At 36.9% G+C, this 20,689-nt stretch overlaps 1 protein-coding gene across 1 annotated transcript; it reads left to right on the top strand.

The window, feature by feature from the left end:
• The first annotated feature begins 10,044 nt into the window (after window positions 1-10,044).
• LOC149218692 (caffeic acid 3-O-methyltransferase-like) lies at window positions 10,045-11,939 on the top strand. Its single transcript, XM_089384118.1, has 3 exons — window positions 10,045-11,102; window positions 11,188-11,252; window positions 11,360-11,939. Exons 1-3 carry the CDS (start codon window positions 10,373-10,375, stop codon window positions 11,657-11,659), a joined length of 1,095 nt encoding a protein of 364 aa, XP_089240244.1. The 5' UTR covers window positions 10,045-10,372; the 3' UTR covers window positions 11,660-11,939.
• Window positions 11,940-20,689: the final 8,750 nt, after the last annotated feature.

Genomic DNA, 20,689 nt, shown 5'->3' on the forward strand with positions numbered 1-20,689 from the left:
GGTCATTTTATTTTTATATATAATTACACATATAATTAAAAAAATTTAATTAAATTAATTTAATTATTTTAAACTAATTAAAAATGAGTTTTTCAATTTATTTATATTATTTTTTTCTGTTTTCCTCACTCAGTCAAATACAGTTTTTTTTATAGCATTTTTCTTATATCTGTTAGAAGACCTATCTCTCTATTTAACTTACCGCTATGATCTGATTCATCATCTTGCCCTGATGATAAACCACACAAATTAGTTCAAAATGCATCAACCTAAATCTTACAATGTGATTTCTTCCGAAAATATTTCTAATATTCAAATATAAAATTACTAATCAAAATATCTGAAATACAGTTAATGAATCCAAAGATTTTATCTGCCATATACGTTTTATTGGAAACAAATATAAAGTTATAAATTATAGTTAATGAATTGGACAACGTTATGGGCCAAATATGTCTCATTTGAAACAAAGATAAAGAGGATGTTATCGGCCAAATATGTGTCATGGGAAACCATTATAAATTTATAAATTGTGATTAATGAATTGGAGGATGTTATTCGCCAGATATGTTTTATGAGTTAAAAATGAATAAATATTTAAAAAATTAATTATAAAACTATTTAAATATCAATTTTTTAAAATAATTATTGATTTTACATGTTTATAGATTAGTATTTTAAATTTTTATTAAAAATATAAATATAGAATTTTGTTAAATAAAAAACTATATAAATATTTAAAAGTTTTTATATTATTTATCAATTTTAAAATATTTCTGAAATTTAATAATCAAAACTCAATATTTAACTTTTTTCATTCATGAAATCTACGCTTGATATACACATGACCAACTAGTATCTGTACTTTTACTTTTTGAAATATGAATTAAAATTGTATGAAAAATGAGTTCAACATAAATAAATTTGTAAATTCAATATCACAAAATGAAATGAAGTGAGGGATGTATTGTAATTGTTTAATGATGGATGCCTTGTTAAAAGGAAAAGGACCAAAAGATCATAGCCAAACATTTTGAACCTTCATATAATATATATAAAAAAATGATGGGATGAGTAGAACGTGAAACCCTATCATTTATTCTTCCACATACCTGATGGGAACGCTGTCATTTATTCATCCATTATAGCTAACACACTAGCAATTTCTAACATATCTGAACAGAAAAACGTTTCAAATTTCAATTCATTTATTAAAATTTGTATAGTCAAGAGAGTAAGTTTGAAACTAATTTTTTTTAACTTTAATTATTGAATTATGTATAAGACTAAAAATATTCTCAAATTATCGTGGATTCATAATCCATTAGATACATATGTAATCCATTAGATACATATGGAGCTAACTTCTGTTAGGGTTTACAGGTTCCTGCTAGGATTCTGAGTAATCTGACACCGTAGGCCTCTACACCATCGACAACCCTAAGCTCGATTGCCACAGATTGCAGCGCTGATGAATGGGATGAATGCCATGACAGGGGGGGCAGAGATATCCCCTCCTAACGAAATGTAGTGAGTGGCGAAACAAGTGCGAAGGGCATGCAGAAGGACCATGGAAAAGGACCCCTTATCCTCAGAGCCCAATGGCATAATTTTTAAGTGTGGCGAGTGCCTTCCAAGGGCTAGTAAGAAGCCTTGTTTCGTCATACCCAGCAAAAACCTCAAAGACTACAGGAAATATATGAAATACCATGCAATGATCTCCAAATTTATAAGTCTTTGGCCAATAGAATAGGACCTGGTTTAGTGGATCCAGCATAAACGGAAACCAAAGGGCCACATTGAGCTAAAATTGGGGGCTACGGGATTCTTCACGATAATTTTCTCCAACCTGGAGGACAAGGAAAGGGTTTTTGATGGCGGCCTGTATTTCTTTAACAATGGAGGACTGTTTCTGAGACACTGGGATGAGTGTATAACCCAGATATAGAAAAATTCATGGCGACTCCAGTATGGGTATGCCTCTTCGACCTTCTGATGGACTTTTGGGATCCAGACATCTTGGAAGGCATCGACAACTCCATAGGAGTTTTTGTGAAAATTGCAGACTCGACGAGAAGGGGAATATACACATCCTATGCAAGGATTTGGGTCTATATGAATATAACAGAACCCTTACCAGAATCAATCGAACTGGAATACCATGAGGAGGTTTGGCTGCAACCCATTGATTACAAGCACATCCCCTTTAAATGTCACAGATTCCATGAATATGGACATGTGTTCTGGGAATGCCCACTTAACCAGTCTAAGATCCAAGAGCCATCCAAAGCCAACAACTCGAGGAAAATGCAAGAAGGGGAGGAGGGCTTCTAGGAAGTCCAGAGGAGGAGGCGGAATTAAAAAAGCACCATACCTCGACCCAACCACCGCCAAACAAAGGACCGCAAATCAATAACCGATATGATATCCTGCAGGAGGATGAGGAGGAGTAGACATGGGAAGTGCAAATGGAAGCACTAAGACTAGACAACCAGCCATCACCACAAAGGGATGGCACTAGCACCAAAAGAAAAGTTGAAGAGGAAATAACTAATAAGGAGGCCATGGAACAACTAATGGAACAAGCCAACATGGAAATCGATAGCCAAATAGAAGAGATAAGCAGTGAAGAGCAAGTCTTGCACATGATGTTGAGTGAATGGAGAAATTTGGATCAGTGTTTTATACCAAAGAATCAAAAGCGGCTCTACAAAGAAACATTCCAACAGTACAAAGAAAAATAGGGTATAGGGCATCAGTTCAATCAGAACAACTGGGATCTCAAATCTGTCAGGGGGGATCAGGGACCCCCAGGGAAAGGAGGGAAGCAATGAGGGTGAAAAACTTAAACGAGGTCATTCAAATGATAGGAGAAGTGTAGGTGAACTCTAGAAGGGTGTTGTCGTTGTTCGTGGTCTTCTGTCAACTCAGTAAATCGTCTAAATGATAATTACATCCTGGAATATTAGAGGCCTTAATAACAAACACAAATAACACTATTTGAAAGAGAGACTCAAGAAAGATGAGCCCCGTATCATGGTGATCCAAGAAACCAAGATCTCATAAGCTAAATCCAAAGACATCATAAAGACCTTAAAGCTGCATTATGAAGTTATATCCCACGATGCCATGGGCAGTGCAGACAGACTTGCTATCATGTGGAATCCTGCCGAAATCGTTTTTGAGCACTAGATAAGTTGGCCCAGAATCCTCTCAGGGAGATTTAAGAATATTGGATCTTGAGATTGGGCCTTACTAATAGGAGCCTATGAGCCTCATATTCCATGTGAAAAAAGGGTTTTCATAGAAAACCTCGAAAATCTTAGAGGAGATTACTGAGATAACTTATGGATCGTCGGGGGAGATTTCAATATGATTATGTCCCTAGAGGAGAAAAAAGGGGGAATCAAAAGTTAGGATGCAGACATGGAAAGGTTCAAGGACCTGATCACTGAGCTTCACTTAATTGACATGCCAACCAACAATGGAACTCACACCTGGAATAATAGAAGAGGGGGACCACATCAGATTGCATCTCGTCTAGATTGTTTCCTGGTATCGGAGTAGGTAGTCAGCCACGAAATATTAATGGAAGCTTCCATTCTTCTTGGGATGGGATCCAATCACTGGCCAATCTAGTTGGAAATTGACCTAAAAATAGGTCCCAAAAACCGACCCTTTAGATTTGCGTCCTTTTGGCTTAGAGATCCAAAGTTGATGCATAAAATCGAAAAATGTTGGAAGGAAAGCAAGGAACTTGGAAGAAAACATATGCACATGTTCTAATTGAAACGTAAGGAAATAAAAAGCAAGATTAAGAAATGGAACAAGGAAGAGTTCGAGAATATTATGTGAGACCAGCAGTAGTTGAGTAACAAGATGGAAAAGATCTAACAACAAATCATAAGCCAAGGCAGGGAAAAACACCTAGTTGAGGAAGAAGGAAGGATCATCAACCAGCTCGAAGAATGATGAAAACAGGAAGAGATCCTATGGAAGCAAAAATCCAGAGTTAACTGGCTATGAGAAGGGGAAAGAAACACCTGTTTCTTGCACAAACTTAAGCAATGATCCAACACTGCCATCACAATAAGATCTTCTCTTTAAAGGACGAGGCTGGGAACATAATAGTCTAGCATGAGGAAATGGAGGACCTGGTTGTGAACCATTTCCGCTCTCTTCTCTCAGAACCGACAAATGATAGGACATAGGAAATTCTAAGAATTAACCAAAACATTCCTCACCTAGTATCTAGAGACCAGAACTTGGGCCTTATGAGGATGGTATCCTTGGAGGAAGTGGAGGAGGTGGTTAAAGGAATGGAGAAGAATAAAGCCCCTGGGCCTAACGGATTCACATCGGAGTTCTTCCAAGCAGCTTGGAACTTCATTAGCAAAGACGTCCTGGAAGTGGTGGAGGATTCTAGACGCAACCAAAAGGTGTGTCCAAGCCTGAATGCTATGTTTATTGCTTTAATTCCTAAGCCAACCAAATCGGAGAATCCCCAAGGGTTTAGACCAATATCATTATGTAATTTTATCTATAAAATTATATCCACAGTCATTGTGAAGTGCCTCAAACCCCTGCTCCCTAACCTTATCTCCTTGAAACAAATTGGCTTTGTCGAGGGACGTTATATTTTGGATGGTTTCTTCACTTATCAAGAGGCATTCAACTCCTTAAAACATCTCAAAGTCCCGGGTATGATGATCAAGTCAGACTTATCCAAACCGCATGATCGTATTAGCTGTACCTTCCTTACCAACATCCTCAAATCTTATGGCTTTGACCAAAGATGGATCAACTCAATCCTTCCCATGGTGGCCTCTCCTATTTATTACATCCTCTTAAATGGCTCCCCAACTAGAAATTTCAACCCCTCTTGTGGTTTGAGACAAGGTGATTCTCTATCGTTGTTCCATTTCATCCTTGCAGCTAAAGGCCTAAGCAGGTACCTAAAAAGGAAGCCCAATCTCTGAAAATCCGAGGTCTTAAACTATGGGGAAATGACCTTCCGATCACACACCAACAGTTTGTTGATGACATTATGCTCTTTTGTCATCTATCATCGCATCAAAGAAATTCTCCACGACTTCATGGAAGCCTTGGGGACTTTGATCAACAATGACAAATTTTACATCTTCTTCTTAAATAATGTAAGGAATATTCAAATCTTCTTAGCCCATGTGTTAGGTTTTGGAGTTCCTATCATTGAACTCTTTAAAAACCTCATGTTGGAGCTCTCTCCTTAAGAAAATCCAAATGAAACTCAGTAATTGGAACTTCCATAATCTCAACTTGGCAGGCCGCACTGTACTCCTCAAGATCGTTCTCCAATCCATACCAATTTACCAATTATTAGGTATGGTTGGCCCTAAAACATCTTGCACCAAAATGTTTGAGACCTTCAAAAAATTCCTCTCGAGAGGGGCTCATCAGCTAAATAAATGGGCTCTGGTTTCATGGCCCAATGTATCTAACCACAAAATGGAAGGAGGATTGGGGCTTCACGATACTCACACCTTGAACCAAGTTATGGGAGATAAAATTTGGTGGAGGTGGATAAGAGGAGGTGTTGATTTATGGAAACATATTTGGACCCGTAAATATGGTATGCCAACCTGCCCTGAAGATATCCTTAGGTTCAGTGACCCGCCCAAAGGATCGACATGGAACCTGGCAGCTCAAAACAGTGATCTCATCCATAAACACTTCTTTTGGGAAATCAAGAACAGGGCAACAACTTGATTCTGGCAAGATTCATGGTTGCAGAGAGGAAATACTTTTACCAGACATGACTTGAGTGATTTGTTCCTCTACGCCTCTTAAAGAAATTATCAAATAGTAAACCAGTATTGGAAAGAAGATTCAAGAACTCAGGAATGAAGAAGATCAAAAGTCCATGAGGATTGGCCAGAACCTTCGAATTTGGCCCAATGGATTCAATTAGGAAAAGAATTGGAATCCAGAAGAATCACCTGACGGGAAGGACCAGACATCCTAAGATGGGGATACACCACAAGATGCACTTATACTATATAGGAGGCATACAATTTAAAAGCAGGATGGAGACATGAGAATCAACAGACAATTTGGAAAAAGATATGGGAAATGGGGAGCAAAATGGTGGCTGAAAGTGGCATACTTCCTATGGCTGGTGTGCAGGGGTAGAATTTTAACATGGGATCAACTTCAAAAAAGAGGCTTCTACGGACCTTCATACTATATTCTTTGTGGAAGCCACACTGAGGATCTTGAGCACCTTCTAAATACATGTCAGTTTGCCACACAAAAATGGAACCAAGTAGAGGAACTCTTTGGCAGAATGGATCAAGATCCCCAAAGCATTAGAGAATCCATTATTTTGTGGTGCCAAGGCCTCTTCTTCAACCCTGTTCTCAACCGGGTCTGGAACTTAGTTCTAGGCTTTAGTCTATGGGCAATCTGGAAGGAGCGTGATCACAGGATCTTCAAGAACAGAGGACAGACTCAGGAGCTAGTTTCGAAATGGATAGTCCAAAACATTCGTGAAACTATCCTGGTAGAGAAATGGCTACAAGACAATTGGCAAGTAAAACCCTAAGAGGATAGAATTATTAAATTCTTAAAACTATTACTAACCATGATCGCCCCAGACTCTTGGAAACCGATCCCAAGCAGAGTGTATTCAGCTCAAATCTTCATCACCCCACTGGAGGGATTCATTAAATTAAGTTTTGATGAAGCCTCGAAAGGAAACTTAGGTCCTACGGGGTTGGATGGTCTCTTCTGGGATCACAGAGCGAGGGTCAGGATTATTTATGCGGACTAATGCAGACAGGCCAACAACAACAAAGAAGAATTTGCTGGTGCCCATAAAGGATTGATCCTAGTCATTAAACTAGGATACATAAAGCTAATAATGGAGGGAGAATCCTAATTTGTAATCAATACTCTTAAGAAACTAAGCTAGTGGACTAATTGGGATAAGATTAGTCACATTTGGAGAACCGACAGGCTGGTGCAAGAGATGGGGGATCTCATTTAGAACTTTGAATATGTAATCACAACACATGTAAGGAGGGAAGGTAATCGAGTTGCTAACTTTCTGGAAAATTGGGGCTGCTCACACCAAACCAAATCTCTAGAATTGATTTGGCCTCTTCAATTGAGGGAAGGTCATTTGGAAGCACTGAAGGAAATTCTTGACCAAGACAAGGTGAACAACTCATGCAGTCTACTAGTCCCTAAAAAGAATCCCCGATCGAGGTGTGTGCTAGACCCTCAGCGCAATCAAGGCAATTAATGGGGGGCACCTCGAAAGAGAAACCTACCACCCTCCACATGCGTGGCATGGCTGGCAGGGTCACCTTAGGCAGATGGGAGAGCAATATGTACATGGGTTGCGACAGGGGAAATCAGTCTCGGTGTAAGTTATAGGATTGCATGTAGGGATCGGAAACTCAGATAGTGGACTTGACTCAAAGGAAGGTGGTGGACGGAGGTACCAGTTGTGGAGAAGGTAGGCACTGGTACGAACTCATCTGCCAATAGAACTATTTATTTGGTATGTATTTTGTTCCCTTCACCTTTCCTCCATGACGCGAGTTTCTTAGACATGCAATTTGGGTTGGCGTGGTATGAGACTGTGGGGTTTTGAGGGTCCGGGTCCTGCCCTGTTAGTGCTTGTGTCAGGTTGGGGGTTAAATTATAGGTACTGGCCTGGAAGCATATATGTTTTAGTGTAGTTCGGTATTTGGCTACCGCGATGGGGGATAATCATACCTCGTCACCTTTTCTCTTCCATTAGGAAGAAAGGCAGCGGGATGCAAGAAGTGGATAGGGTGGGTCTATAGGGTTGCGGATTAGAAGGCATGAGGCCCGCTTGACTATGAGGCCCGCTTGACTATTGTATGAATGGATTCGTGAATTTATATATGATAATGGGTCTGGGCAAACTTCTGTGTTTGTAAACCCTGGCTTGCTCTTGAAAACTGTGGCCATGGCTCTGCATCTGAGCGGGGTTGACCCGGCTGGGAACTGGGCAAGTTTAACAAAGTTTTGGACCGTTGGTCGCTAGAACCCTGAGTGGAATTAGGATGAGGGGGTGAAGGGTAATTGGGGGCAAGGGGATTATGCTTTGAATGTGACTTCCTTGCAGTCTTGGGAGTGAAAATCTTTGACTCACACCCACATGAAATGGTTTGTGTGGCGTCAAACCTATAATTCTGAATACTGGTTGGAACCTCTGTTTGTTTCTAGAAATCATGTTAAACTTTGTTATGAAGCTCGGGAGACCAGGACGAACCATATTTTGTTTTACAGGTGTCTTTTGGCCTCTAAACAGGTGAACATGTAAGCAATGGAACTCACCATTCGAGGAACTGGGGGCTTATACCACCCGCGAGCACCAAGTGTTACATCTCATCAAGCAATGAGACAGTCACCATCGTCTGTGTGGCCCCTCATGGTACCAGCCATGGTATTGTAACAAAGCCTATTTATAAGTTAATAACATCCATGGTAAAATGGGGTAAATATTTATGGTTAGGTATTTGTTATATTGTAAATATTAAGTTTTAATTTAAAAAATGTTAAAAAATTAAATTAAAATAAAATATTTATAAAATATTTTAAGTTTGAAATGACATATGGTTTTTGGACATGTGGTATTGATAAGCTATGGTATTGTAACAAAGCCTAAATTATTATGAAAATATTTTTTTTAGATGTACTCTAACTTATAGACAAAATGTCCTTTTTCACAACCATTTTTTTGGTCAGTTTTAATCAAAATCTAATAAAGAATTTTAAAAACTTCATTTTAAATTTTTTAATATACATAATTCCAATCCCCAAATGTTTTTTAGAGTGCCAAATCTATTTATATATTCAAAAATGTATTTAGAAAATCTTGAAATTATATTGTCAAATTTTAGTGAATTCTAGTAAAAAAATATTTCATTTATAAATTAAACTAAACCCTAATTATTTATATAATTTAAATCATAATTAAGTGTATTTTATGCTTTAAATTATAATTAAATATCTTTTTATATAGTTTAGTTCATAATTAAATATCTTTTAGTGAATTTTTGAAGCCAACTACGACTCTTGTACTTCATGTCGTTTTCTATTACGACAGATAAATCAAGGCCATTAAAGCTTTAACGACATTTTCTTGACCTAGCAAATCGAGACACTCATACTTTTTCGACTCTCTTTTGACGTATCAAATACTTCATAGTGTTTTTGGTTTTACCCCATTGGGATATAGATATCTAATTGGGGAATTGTTTTTGCCTGGTTTAATGAAGAAGAGGAATTGTTTGAAAAGATGGAAATTTCAATCATATTTAAAAAAAATCTGGTAAAGATTTTTGTAAATCTAAGTTATAGTTGTTAAATTTTAGTTGGTATGATATAGTGATGATTTTCTTTGGGATATCTTATGGCCCTAAGATTTTGATTCAGATGCTTGCAAGGTTTCTGATCCTTGTTATATCGTATGTACTCTTTATATTGTCTCAATATAATTCTATGAAGATTTTTCTCTCTGAAAAAAAAACTTCAAAATTTTAGGTGTCCTAGACGTTTTTATAGTGTTGAATCTATTTCCACCATCAAAAACACATTCAAACACTGTGTCTATAAGATTTTTTGAAATATTTTTGCCATAGAATTGGGCTACTTTTGGCCGTAGGCAATTCCTCGACTTCATTGTTTTTTAGTGTGATTTTTTGGACTTTGAAATTTTGATTTGTGTTATTTACACTGGTTTTCTGACTCTAAATATAGATTTAGCACTCTGAAACATTTTTAAATACTTTCATTACACTTATTACTTGTGATTTCAATAAATTCCTACCAAATTTTAAAAAAATTAAACTTGGAAAACTTAAAAAAAAAAAAAAAAAAAAAATAATCTCACTGATTATCCTTTAATTTGAGACTTAAAAAAATATTTATATTTATATTTATATGTTATTCATTGGGTGCTCTCCGTTGCTGTAATCTCCATCCTGCCCATCTGCCGCAAACCCAATCGTTGTCTTTGAGTAGTAGGTCGGAAGGTGTTTGGTGCTCTCCCAATATTGGTGCTCTCCCATGCTGTAATCTCCATCTGCCGCAAACCCAACAAGTCCTGTGAATGAAGAATAACTTTCTCAATCGTTGTCTTTGGTGCTCTCCCATGCTGTAATCTCCATCTGCCGCAAACCCAACAAGTCCTGTGAATGAAGAATAACTTTCTCAATCGTTGTCTTTGACTAGTAGTTCGGAAGGAGTTTGCTTCCCAACAAGACAATAAAAACCCCATCCCCAAAAATCTTTTCATTCTTACAATTTTCTGCTCGTCCTCTCAGAATTTCAGCCGTAAACCCGCAGATTCTAAATGGGATCGGATTTTGAAAAATCAGAGATGAATTCGAAGATTGTGAACGAAGATGAATGGCTTCAGGGCATGGAGCTCGCAAATCTTTCATGCCTTCTCATGGCGGTGAAGGCAGCAGTGGAACTCGACGTTCTCCAAATCATCGCAAATGCCGGGAATGGCGTCCAACTCTCGCCCACCCAAATCCTTGCCCATATTCCCACGACGAACCCCGACGCCGCCATTACTCTTGATCGGATCCTCAGAGTGCTCGCCAGCCATTCCGTTCTGAGCTGCACTGTGACCACGAACGCGAACGCGAAGGCCGAGAGGTTCTATGGTCTCACTCCTCTGTGCAAATATCTTGTCAAGAATGAGGATGGAGACTCTCTGGCTCCACTGGTGTTGATGCATCAGGATAAGGTGCCGATGGAGTCGTGGTATTATCTCAAGGACGCTGTTCTTGAAGGCTCCCAGCCATTCACCGAAGCCCATGGAATGAATGCGTTCGAGTACCTGGCCATCGACCCAAGATTCAACATGCTCTTCAACAGGGCTATGTCTGAGCCTTCTACCATGTTGATGAGCAAGATTCTGGATACTTACGAAGGTTTTAAGGAGGTTCAGGAATTGGTGGATGTGGGTGGAGGAGTTGGGTCGACTCTCAATCTCATAATCTCTAGGTATCCCCACATTTCAGGAATCAACTTTGACATGCCCCATGTGGTGGCCGATGCTCCTCACTATCCAGGTAAACATGAATCCCTTTTTTTCAACCGTTGAAATTAAAATGTTATCTCTGTGATTGTGAATATGGTTAATATGTGTTTGTTCAGCTGTGAAACATGTGGGTGGAGACATGTTTGATAGCGTACCAAGTGGCCAAGCTATCTTTATGAAGGTATTGCAATGGGTTTTTGCTGCTGGGTAGTTTCAACTTTCATATGGAAATCGAAATTTGACGTGGACAGGAACCTCACTATATCTATGGATGTTGTTTGATTGCAGTCGACTCTGCATGATTGGAGCGATGATCATTGCAGGAAGCTTTTGAAGAATTGTCATAAGGCGTTGCCAGAGAAAGGGAAGGTGATTGTGGTGGACACCATTCTCCCAGTGGCTGCAGAGACGTCTCCCCTTGCTCGACACGCATTTCATTTAGATTTGATGATGTTGACAAACTGTCCGGGGGGCAAAGAGCGGACAGAGCAAGAATTTCAAGAATTGGGGCATGCAGCAGGATTCGTAGGAGGTGTTAAGCCCATATGTTGTATCAATGGATTTTGGGTAATGGAATTTCACAAGTAATTCTGAGTGGATGTCACTTGGATTATTTTCAATCTCTGGTAAAGCAATGATCTGAATAAGATATCATATATATAAATCAGTCTGATAGTTAGTTAAGTCCCGACTATAATTATGGGTTACCAGTTCAGGTAACGTGGGCCCGGCTGATCGGATTGTCGTTTGGTTTTCTAGATGCAGAGTAGTTTGAACATGTACAAACAATTGGTGGGTACATGGGAACATTTGGATTTTTGATATTGGGATTTAAATTTGAACAACTTTATAGATGGTTGGTTATTCTTTGAATAATTATGTGGAAGTAAAGTATCTAGGTGTGTTGTGAGTGTATTATAGGTTGTAATTGTGAGTTTATAGGTTATTATTGTTAGTTAATTAATTTTTTTTTTTTTTTTTTTTTTTTTTTTTAAATTTAGATTATTAGAAATCTATAATCTATAAGTTATATATGTAGTTTTTATTTAATCAATATAGGGTGATTTGTTTTGGTGTGTGAACTGTTTTTTATTTTTTTAAGTTAATTGGTATTAGTATCATTTATTGAATAAGTTTATATTTGTCTAGCTATCATAGAGGACTTAGCCAAATATTACTATAATATTAGTAGCAAATGTTTTTTGGAAAAATATTATACATTCTCAAATACTATTTAGAAAAATTATAGTTATGTTTACATTTAAAGTTACAAAAAGAAAATTTAAAAATATTTAAAAAATATTTAAAAATATATGAAGCTATTTACTATGGTAAATATTAAGCATTGTGTTGTAAGTTAATGATTGGTTTATTGTCTTTCCATTTTGTTAATTAAATCAAAATAATGTGATATTCAATGAATAAGACTGAAAGACAATGAAACAACCATTGCCTTATTACATGGTGCTAGAGGTGGAAAATGAATAAAACACTACAAAATAATCTCTCTCTCTCTCTCTCTCTATATATATATATATAATTGGATCAAAATAAACTAAACCTGTTTAAATTTAATGTTTGATAATCAACATTGAATTCAAAACTCAATTTATATTAACAATAATGTGAATGATTTAAGACATAAAAACTCTTGAATTACAGGTGGTGATAGTAATGGAGATGAGCTATTGTATTACTATTTTTTTAATTAATTTTATAATTACATAATTCTTAAACATTTCATTTCATATTTTGAATATTGTCCACTTATTTTAGTATAGTTATTTGGGTTCTATCCAATATGAAATGGAGAGTTTCCATTATACATTCATCATACTTCAAAGGGTAAGTTGAAAGGAAAGTTGGAGTTATGAATAGTAGTTGTTGGGACCTACTTTTGTACCCATTTTGCACCTACGATTTCGATTTCCTTGTTCTTATCAACATTTATTCTTTGTTACCCCTTTTTGTACCATGTTGGCACTTCCAAACCACAATATTTTACAAGTGGAGGTAGGATGTTTTACATGGTGCTATTTTCATATGTTTTTGATTAGTTTAAGCAGGTATTAATGGACCTATAACCATTATAGTATTTTGACTAATCCTTATACGAACTCGTAGACTTTGAAAACATGTGGACAGGTAGCAGGGGCTCCAACACATACATTGATTGACAACACATCAGACAACCTTCTTTGGACTCATTATTCTGTACCCAATTTTGCATCTTGATTCTGTACTCTATTTGGAAATAAATGTTCAGTCAAATCTTTGGCATTCCAGAGTTAATCTCCTTATGTCTAATAAGGAGTTGGTTTCATCAATCGTGCTATGATCAGGATGAGCTTAACTGGGATCTGTTTGAAGTTGTTCGAGAAGATTTAATACAGCTTAATTTTAGTCTTGATGTTATATGTTTTATTTTTCTACTTAATTAGTTACATCTATTTTTCATCGGCTAAACTTTATATAAAGTCCCATGTTTTCTGTATGTAAGCTAGCAAGAAGTGTCGTTAAGTAATATTGTTGCAAGCAGCTATATGCTCAAAATACATTGGAGACTGTGATGTATTTGTTATTTGAACTTATGTTTTGTTGAACCTTAATACATAATCTTGATTCAACATCTAAATTCCTGAAATTGTTATGATTTCTGGTTCTTAAAGCATTGGGTTAGTTTAAACTTGCTCCAAGAAGTGTCAACAACCTACCACCACCTGGAAACAAGTCTAGTAATTGACATAAACTGTAGGAAGTGTGTTTGATTGAGATTCAGGCGTTTAGATCTCTTTCTAGAAATGTTTGCCAAATAGATCTTAGAATTGCCATTTTCTATTTTGTACTCAAGCACTTACTATGTTTTCCTTGGATCTGAAAGAATATTTTGTCTCTAAGTCTTTGTAAACCAAAAAGGATTGTACTGATTAGTGTTTTCGATGCATGAATGATTTATCCAACACATATTCATGGTTAAGAATGTCTAAAAGAATGCTTTCCAATTTTGATAAATTCAAAGGATGATAATTGTGTCATAAGTTCCAGTTGGAGTCGACTTTGTAATCTTGAATCATGTACATTTCTCATTAGTACAGAAACCATGTAGCATCGTGTTTTACATGAGAATTCCCAGAAGTAATAAGATAAGACATTAGTTGTTGATAAAGACTGTAGTATAACTCTGAGATCTGGTATAATTGTAGGTAAGGTTGAGTTGAAAACCGTAGGTTAATGCTCTTTCATAGAATAGACTTACTAAGTTTATTTGAAGTGGTTTAAAATTAGCATAAAATTTTATCTTTAAAGTCTTTTAAACCTTAGTGTGTCAATAAAGAAAACATAATAACATCTATTTGGAACTATGTCACTTAATTTCTTTTGAAGTTTGTAGAGTCGAATCAGAAATCAGTTTGAAATCAAGAAATCAGTTTGAAATTCTCTTTAGTTTCTCTTACATATCCTGGGAATTGAAATTAAGTTTTACTTGGATTGAAACTGAGTTTTGCTTGAATTAAGATTATATTTTATTTTACTGAGGTTAGTGATTCATATTGCTTGAATTTTGATTAATATTTTTTAAATGTTGATTGGAATTAGTATTGCATGAACAAAGATTGGTCATGTGGAATATTGATTAGTATTGTTGTGCAGTGATTTGCTTTATTTTCATGGTGGTTTGAACTGTTTATGCAACAATTTATATTTCTTATAGCAATGATTTGTATTGTCTGTGCCAAGACTTGAATGTTGTACAATCATCTTCAAATAATTTGTGCAATGCTTTTAAATTAGGATGTTTGCTTGATTCATTTCTAAAGTGAGTTTTTGAGTTAGATAGATCATGGTTAAAGTAGAACAATAATTAAAGTTTTGATAGAACAAAGATTTAATTATAGGATAATAGGTTTCTTCACTTCAACTTATGGAAAGTAGAGATTGAATGTTGCGTACTCCATTTTGTACTAAACTATTTGGAATTTGAATGAAAACACGGTGTAACTCAAAGTTTACAAACCTCGATCGATAATTTAATTTAGGGGAATTAAACGACAAATAAAACTCCTAACATTTTTGGCACCATTGTCGGGGAGTTGCAAATGGTCCAGGTAACAATCTCTTTAAAATTCATGAGTGTTGAAGATTTTGCAGGATGATCAGAGGGTGGAGAGTGTACGATAAGACATGAGTGAAGAGCCACACATCCACTATGGTGGGGTTGCTCCAAAGTCTGGTTGTCTTTGGTGAATCTTTGTAGTATTTTATTTTCTTATGCGTAAAAGTAAAGGTAGGCTTAGGGATAGCAAAGGTAGATTTATTTCAAGCACAAAATAATTTTCAGGAATATTTGGTCCCACAAAAACACCCCCAACTAATTCAACTAATCGTTACACAAGTATCAGAGAGGAGGGAGAAAGCTCCACCAACAAAGTGGCATTAGAAAAAAGAGACATTGCATCAAAATAGGTTGAACAACCCCAAAGCATACTACAACAAACAAAAATTTCCTTGGGAACTGTTGTACGTATAGAATTGATGCCAGTTGCACAAGTGGAATCTACAACAAGATGACCTCACAAAGACTTAGGGCTTGGTTACATTAGGCTCAACCAAGCTGAATCTTCTTCTAGCCATACCACTATACTAAAGCCTACTTCTAAACCTGTAGTAAGTGTTATCACTCAAGAAAAAATATTTTAAATTCTGAACATCATTTTTTTTTAAATTTGTCAAAGGGTTGGTGTCAGTTTTGGGTCTAGTCTTTTCATTTTAGAGTCTTGTTAAGAGTCTTGTTAGTATGTCAAATAGGGTCAATTATCTGTTTTAGTATATCATTGGCCTCATATCTCACATGAATATCATATGTCGAAACTCATTTCAAAGTTCATATGCGCTACGAAACTGTCTAGGTGATTTCGTAGCGCAAAACACCGATTTTACACTGGTTGCGCCACGAAATCTGGGATTCGTTCGGATCCATAGAAAATCTCACCCAGCTGTCATATTTATCAAAATTCATTGTGTTTACATCAACAGTTGTCAGCTTATACACTTCGTCCATCATATCCAACCGCTTATCCTCATCATTAGGTCGTTAGGTGTCTTGGTACTGGCACATGTTTGCAGTTGTTCTCTGCTCTGCGGTTTTGGTCATTCAACTAGGCTTTTCGAAATGGTATCAGAGCAATTGGGGAAATGTCCTTCTGGGTTTTGCATATGTTCTTTGGATTTGGGGCAGTCTGAAACTATTCCTTGTAAACAATCTTGAGCTCAGTTTTAGTTTTCCATGTGGTCTTGGGGATGGGCATCTGTTCAACTTCATATTGAATATGAGCACTAGAGAGTTGTCGGACCGGAAGAAGATTTCGTTCAGTACAAAAGCTATCACCTTCAGGACCTTTCGCTCTAAGAACACAACACATGTTTTTGCAGCATCAGACAGGCCGACAGTTATTTACAGTAGCAATCGGAAGTTGCTGTATAGCAATGTGAATCTCAAGGAAGTCAATCACATGTGCCCTTTCAATTCAGTTTCCTTTCCAGACAGCTTTGCAATTGCAAAGGAGGACCTGCTTAATCTAAGAGATGTTCTTCTGCAGTCCATATCAGTATTAGTACAATATAAAGAGTACATGGTTGCCTTTGAAAGAAATGAAGTAGCAGTGGAAAGGATGCCTGGTGCATTGCTTTCAGCATTTGATAATCGGTTTTGGATTCCAGTAACAAACATTCTTCTGCGGCTTTGTAAGGGTTCTGGATTTGGAACATCAAAACATGGAGAATCTTGGTCTAATCTCTTTCAGGATTTACTGCGGAAAAAGTGCTACTTGGATGAAAAGTTGTTTGCGTCTTTCCTTAATCGCTTGTTTAACACCCTGAGTTGGACTATTACTGAGTTTTCTGTTTCACTTAAGGAGATGGGAGAACATTACCAGGTCCCAGATTTGCAACAAAGGAAATGCACCATCATTTTTGAGCTTTCTTGTAATCTTGCAAGGATTCTTGAGTTTTTCACTTGTGAAATGCCACAAGAATTTCTTTGTGGGCCTAAAACAAATATGATAAGGTTGACTAAATTAATTGTTTTTGTGCTCAATCATACAACATCAACAGCAGATGCTGAACTTTTTGACAATACACTCAAACAACAGGGTCAATCTTTAGAAAAAATAAACCAGGGAATGATTTTGGCACCCTTCGTAGGAATGATTTTGAACCTCGCAGACAAAACTATATCATCATGTCATGGTGTACAGAACGATTTGATGCAAGCATTCGTGAATATGGATTGCTCACCAGAAGTTGAATCCAATTTACAGTATTTACTGGAATATAACTGGGTTGGTGTTTTCAAAGGTGATCCTTCTCTGGCGAGGTTAGTTGAACTAAAGTGCTTTATAGAAAATGTCAAATTGAAATCAAAAGCAGATAGACAAATACCAAATTCAAACAGAGAGGACGGAGAAACTTGTTGCATCTGCTATGCCTGTGAAATTGACACACTATTTATTCCATGCAACCACAAGTCTTGTATTCGGTGTATTTCACGGCACCTGCTGAATAACCAGCGTTGTTTTTTCTGTAACTCCATTGTTTCTGAGGTTTGTTCCATGTCAAGTACCCTTTCAACAGATGATAGTCAGTATAGAGGCTCAGGTGGAACAGATACATTGGTGGCTGAAGGTGGAATTTTAATTAAGCAAGATCCATATATGGGAAAGGCTTACAGCACATGAGGAACGTGGCACTCCAATAGATTGTTGGGTAATTAAGCAAGATCAACATGATTAATTGGTTCCGAATATCTTTGAGGAAACCAAAAGCAGAAAAACAAGGGGCAGTCTCCTACTTTTCAGGAGCAGTAATGGAGATGAGACATTAAGGGCCAGCAAGGAGTTTTTAAACATCCACTAAGGCTAAACTGAAGGAAACCACTTGTCAGAGAACGAATTTTGATTGTAATAAATGCTATGCTCAGCATGATGTAGAGTTAGACTCCTAATTGTCTTAGGTTTCTAAAACTCCCAGTTAGCAGTTGTTGTATTTAATACTTAGTTAAAGTTTGAGTAGGTGTCATAGCAGAGTTCCCCTCACGTAGGAGGAGGAATCTCAGCTATGTACAGAATTCTATATATAGGAGAGAGAGCAATGTACTTGAGGTTGGAAAATTTCAGAGAAATTGGAACTATTGTGCTATGTATAAGACTCTGTTTTAGTAATACAAGACTTGGCTTTACGTCTCAAGAATCATAAGGAATTTACTATTTAGAATGTTATGTATTATCCTTTCCTCAGTATTTGCAGTGGTATAGATGTGTGATTACTTAGAAATCACTGGTTGTGCTCTAATTTCCTTCACATATTTATAAACTGTGTTGTCCCATATCTTTCTGGTGTGTTCTAAATGGTAGAATTCTAATTGTATTGACTTCTATGTAAGGTTGATATCATTCTTATACTGAAACGATTTTGACTCCATAAGCCCAATGGATACCTTCTAGTTGTGTTTCCACCACTTATATTTCTGCATTTGTTTTATCAAGAGTTAGCCATCTTAATCATAATTAAAAAAATCATAAATCCTTTGAGAGAGCCCTCTCAGGTTGGGGATGCTAAGCCTCAGCCTAAAGTAGGTTTGAAAGAGTTACACAAGGTCTACCTGATCAGCAACCTATCAGGGGTCTGATTTTGTGATAACAGTAAGAATGGCTAACAATGGAGGAGGGGAGGAAAATAGAAATAATGGGGAAAATCACCCTAGAGATAATGCCAGAATACACACCTTGTTTAGAGGGAACAATGATTGGAGGGATGGACCAAGAGGAGGTCTTGAGGAGAAAGAAGACGATACATAATTGAATTTTGGATTTCCTATTCTGGACATTACCAGAAATATCACTATGAAGAACATACCCTTGGCATCTCTTCCACTTTTTCATGGTATGTCCTATGAATACCCTAACGCGTTTTTATTTGAATTCGATATTCTTTGCAGAAGCTATAATTATTATGACGATGCACACAAGCTTAAATTATTCCCTGCCACCTTAAAAGACTCAACCCTGAGATGGTTCATGAGCCTGGGAGAGCACACCATTTACTCTTGGGATGACATGAAATTTGTCTTCCTTAAGAAATATCAAGACTGTTATCACCTACATTGACCTCAGGCTGAAGGGAGGAAATGTCAGGGTAACCACAAATCAAGCTTAACCAAGTAGCTAGCCCTACTAGGTTGGGAGAGGGCTCTCTCCATAAGGATATCAGTCAATATGAATGGATCATGTAAATGATTTTAGGCTAGGTATAGTAGCACGAAATTTTTGATTGGACTTTATAGAGGTTTTTCGAGATCAGGAGGAGCTGGGCAGTTTAAGTATGGTAAATTAGGTCAGAAATGCAGGGTGTTCTATGGGGGCAAGGTAGGCATAGGCTTTAGCACTTTAGGCTTGATGGTGTGAGGTGTCTAAGACTGATGAGGAGCTAAGAAGGGAATGTGACAATCATGGATCCTTCTTAAACAATAGAAAACATGAACTGTTGAATGATTTCCCAAAGCAGAGCACTAATACAATGGATTCTACTTATGAAACTTGAAAACATTCAACTAGAAGCAATGGAATGAATGATGACATACATAAAACATGTAAACAAATGATCGCAAAAGAAGAAACTGTACTAAAACTCCATACCATAGGGATCCCATAAGAATAGCTGCAAATCTTATTAATCTCCTTGCCAAACTACCTACAATGATGTACAATCAAGCTGTGAGCATCCAACTGAGTCCAACCCTTTACAATGAGGAAGAAGAAGAAGATATAAACATTATTTTAACTTCCTCCCATCCTCAAGGGTCGAATCCCCAATATGAGGAGCTGATCTAACTAATACTGAACAAGAAACAGGAATATAGACATCATTAACGACTTGCCTCTAAAAGTGAAAAACTGATTCATTTGGGCTTAAACTAACTCCTAAGCAATGAATCTACCTTATATTACTATTTATCCATCATATTTACAAGACATGACATCATTTACATAAGTAAATCATCCACCATGAGATAGAATCCATGATTATAGTCAAAAACTGGAAAAATAACAACCTTGAGCAAAAATTGTGAAAAGCGCAGCGCCACTTTTAGGTCCCTTTTGGAGATATTCCCGACATCCAAATTGAGCCCATGATAGCGCATTGGAAAGGTCTTCAAGTGTACTTTCCAGAACACCTATAATTTCTGCATTTGGAGCTCATTTGACCCCTCAAAACTTGATTCTCCCAAGATTGTTTTTGTGTGTCCAAAAAGTGGCAGAAAGGTCATTTTCGGGTGTTTTTTGACCTTTTGGTGGACCAGCTCTACCCCAAAACTTCTGAAAATTTCTAGGCTGCATGTCCTAATCCCTATGAATCCAAAAATGTAAGCCATTTCTTCAATGGGTTCCCCTAGGAAAAGCGCAATGCCAAGCAGTTTTACTGTGTAATGAAATTCAAAATTGCAAATGACAAAATTTGTTCAAAACTTTCCCAAAATTTTTGTGAAGCACCACCATCATGTGCTTTGCTGAGCCAAGGAGGCTTCAGCTATCATTCTAAGTCTATCCACGTTTTTCTTGCCTT

This window comes from Pinus tabuliformis, chromosome Q, assembly GCF_031772625.1.
Source record: "Pinus tabuliformis cultivar Carrire ecotype Pingquan chromosome Q, CPIR1, whole genome shotgun sequence".
Classification (NCBI taxonomy): Eukaryota; Viridiplantae; Streptophyta; class Pinopsida; order Pinales; family Pinaceae; genus Pinus; species Pinus tabuliformis.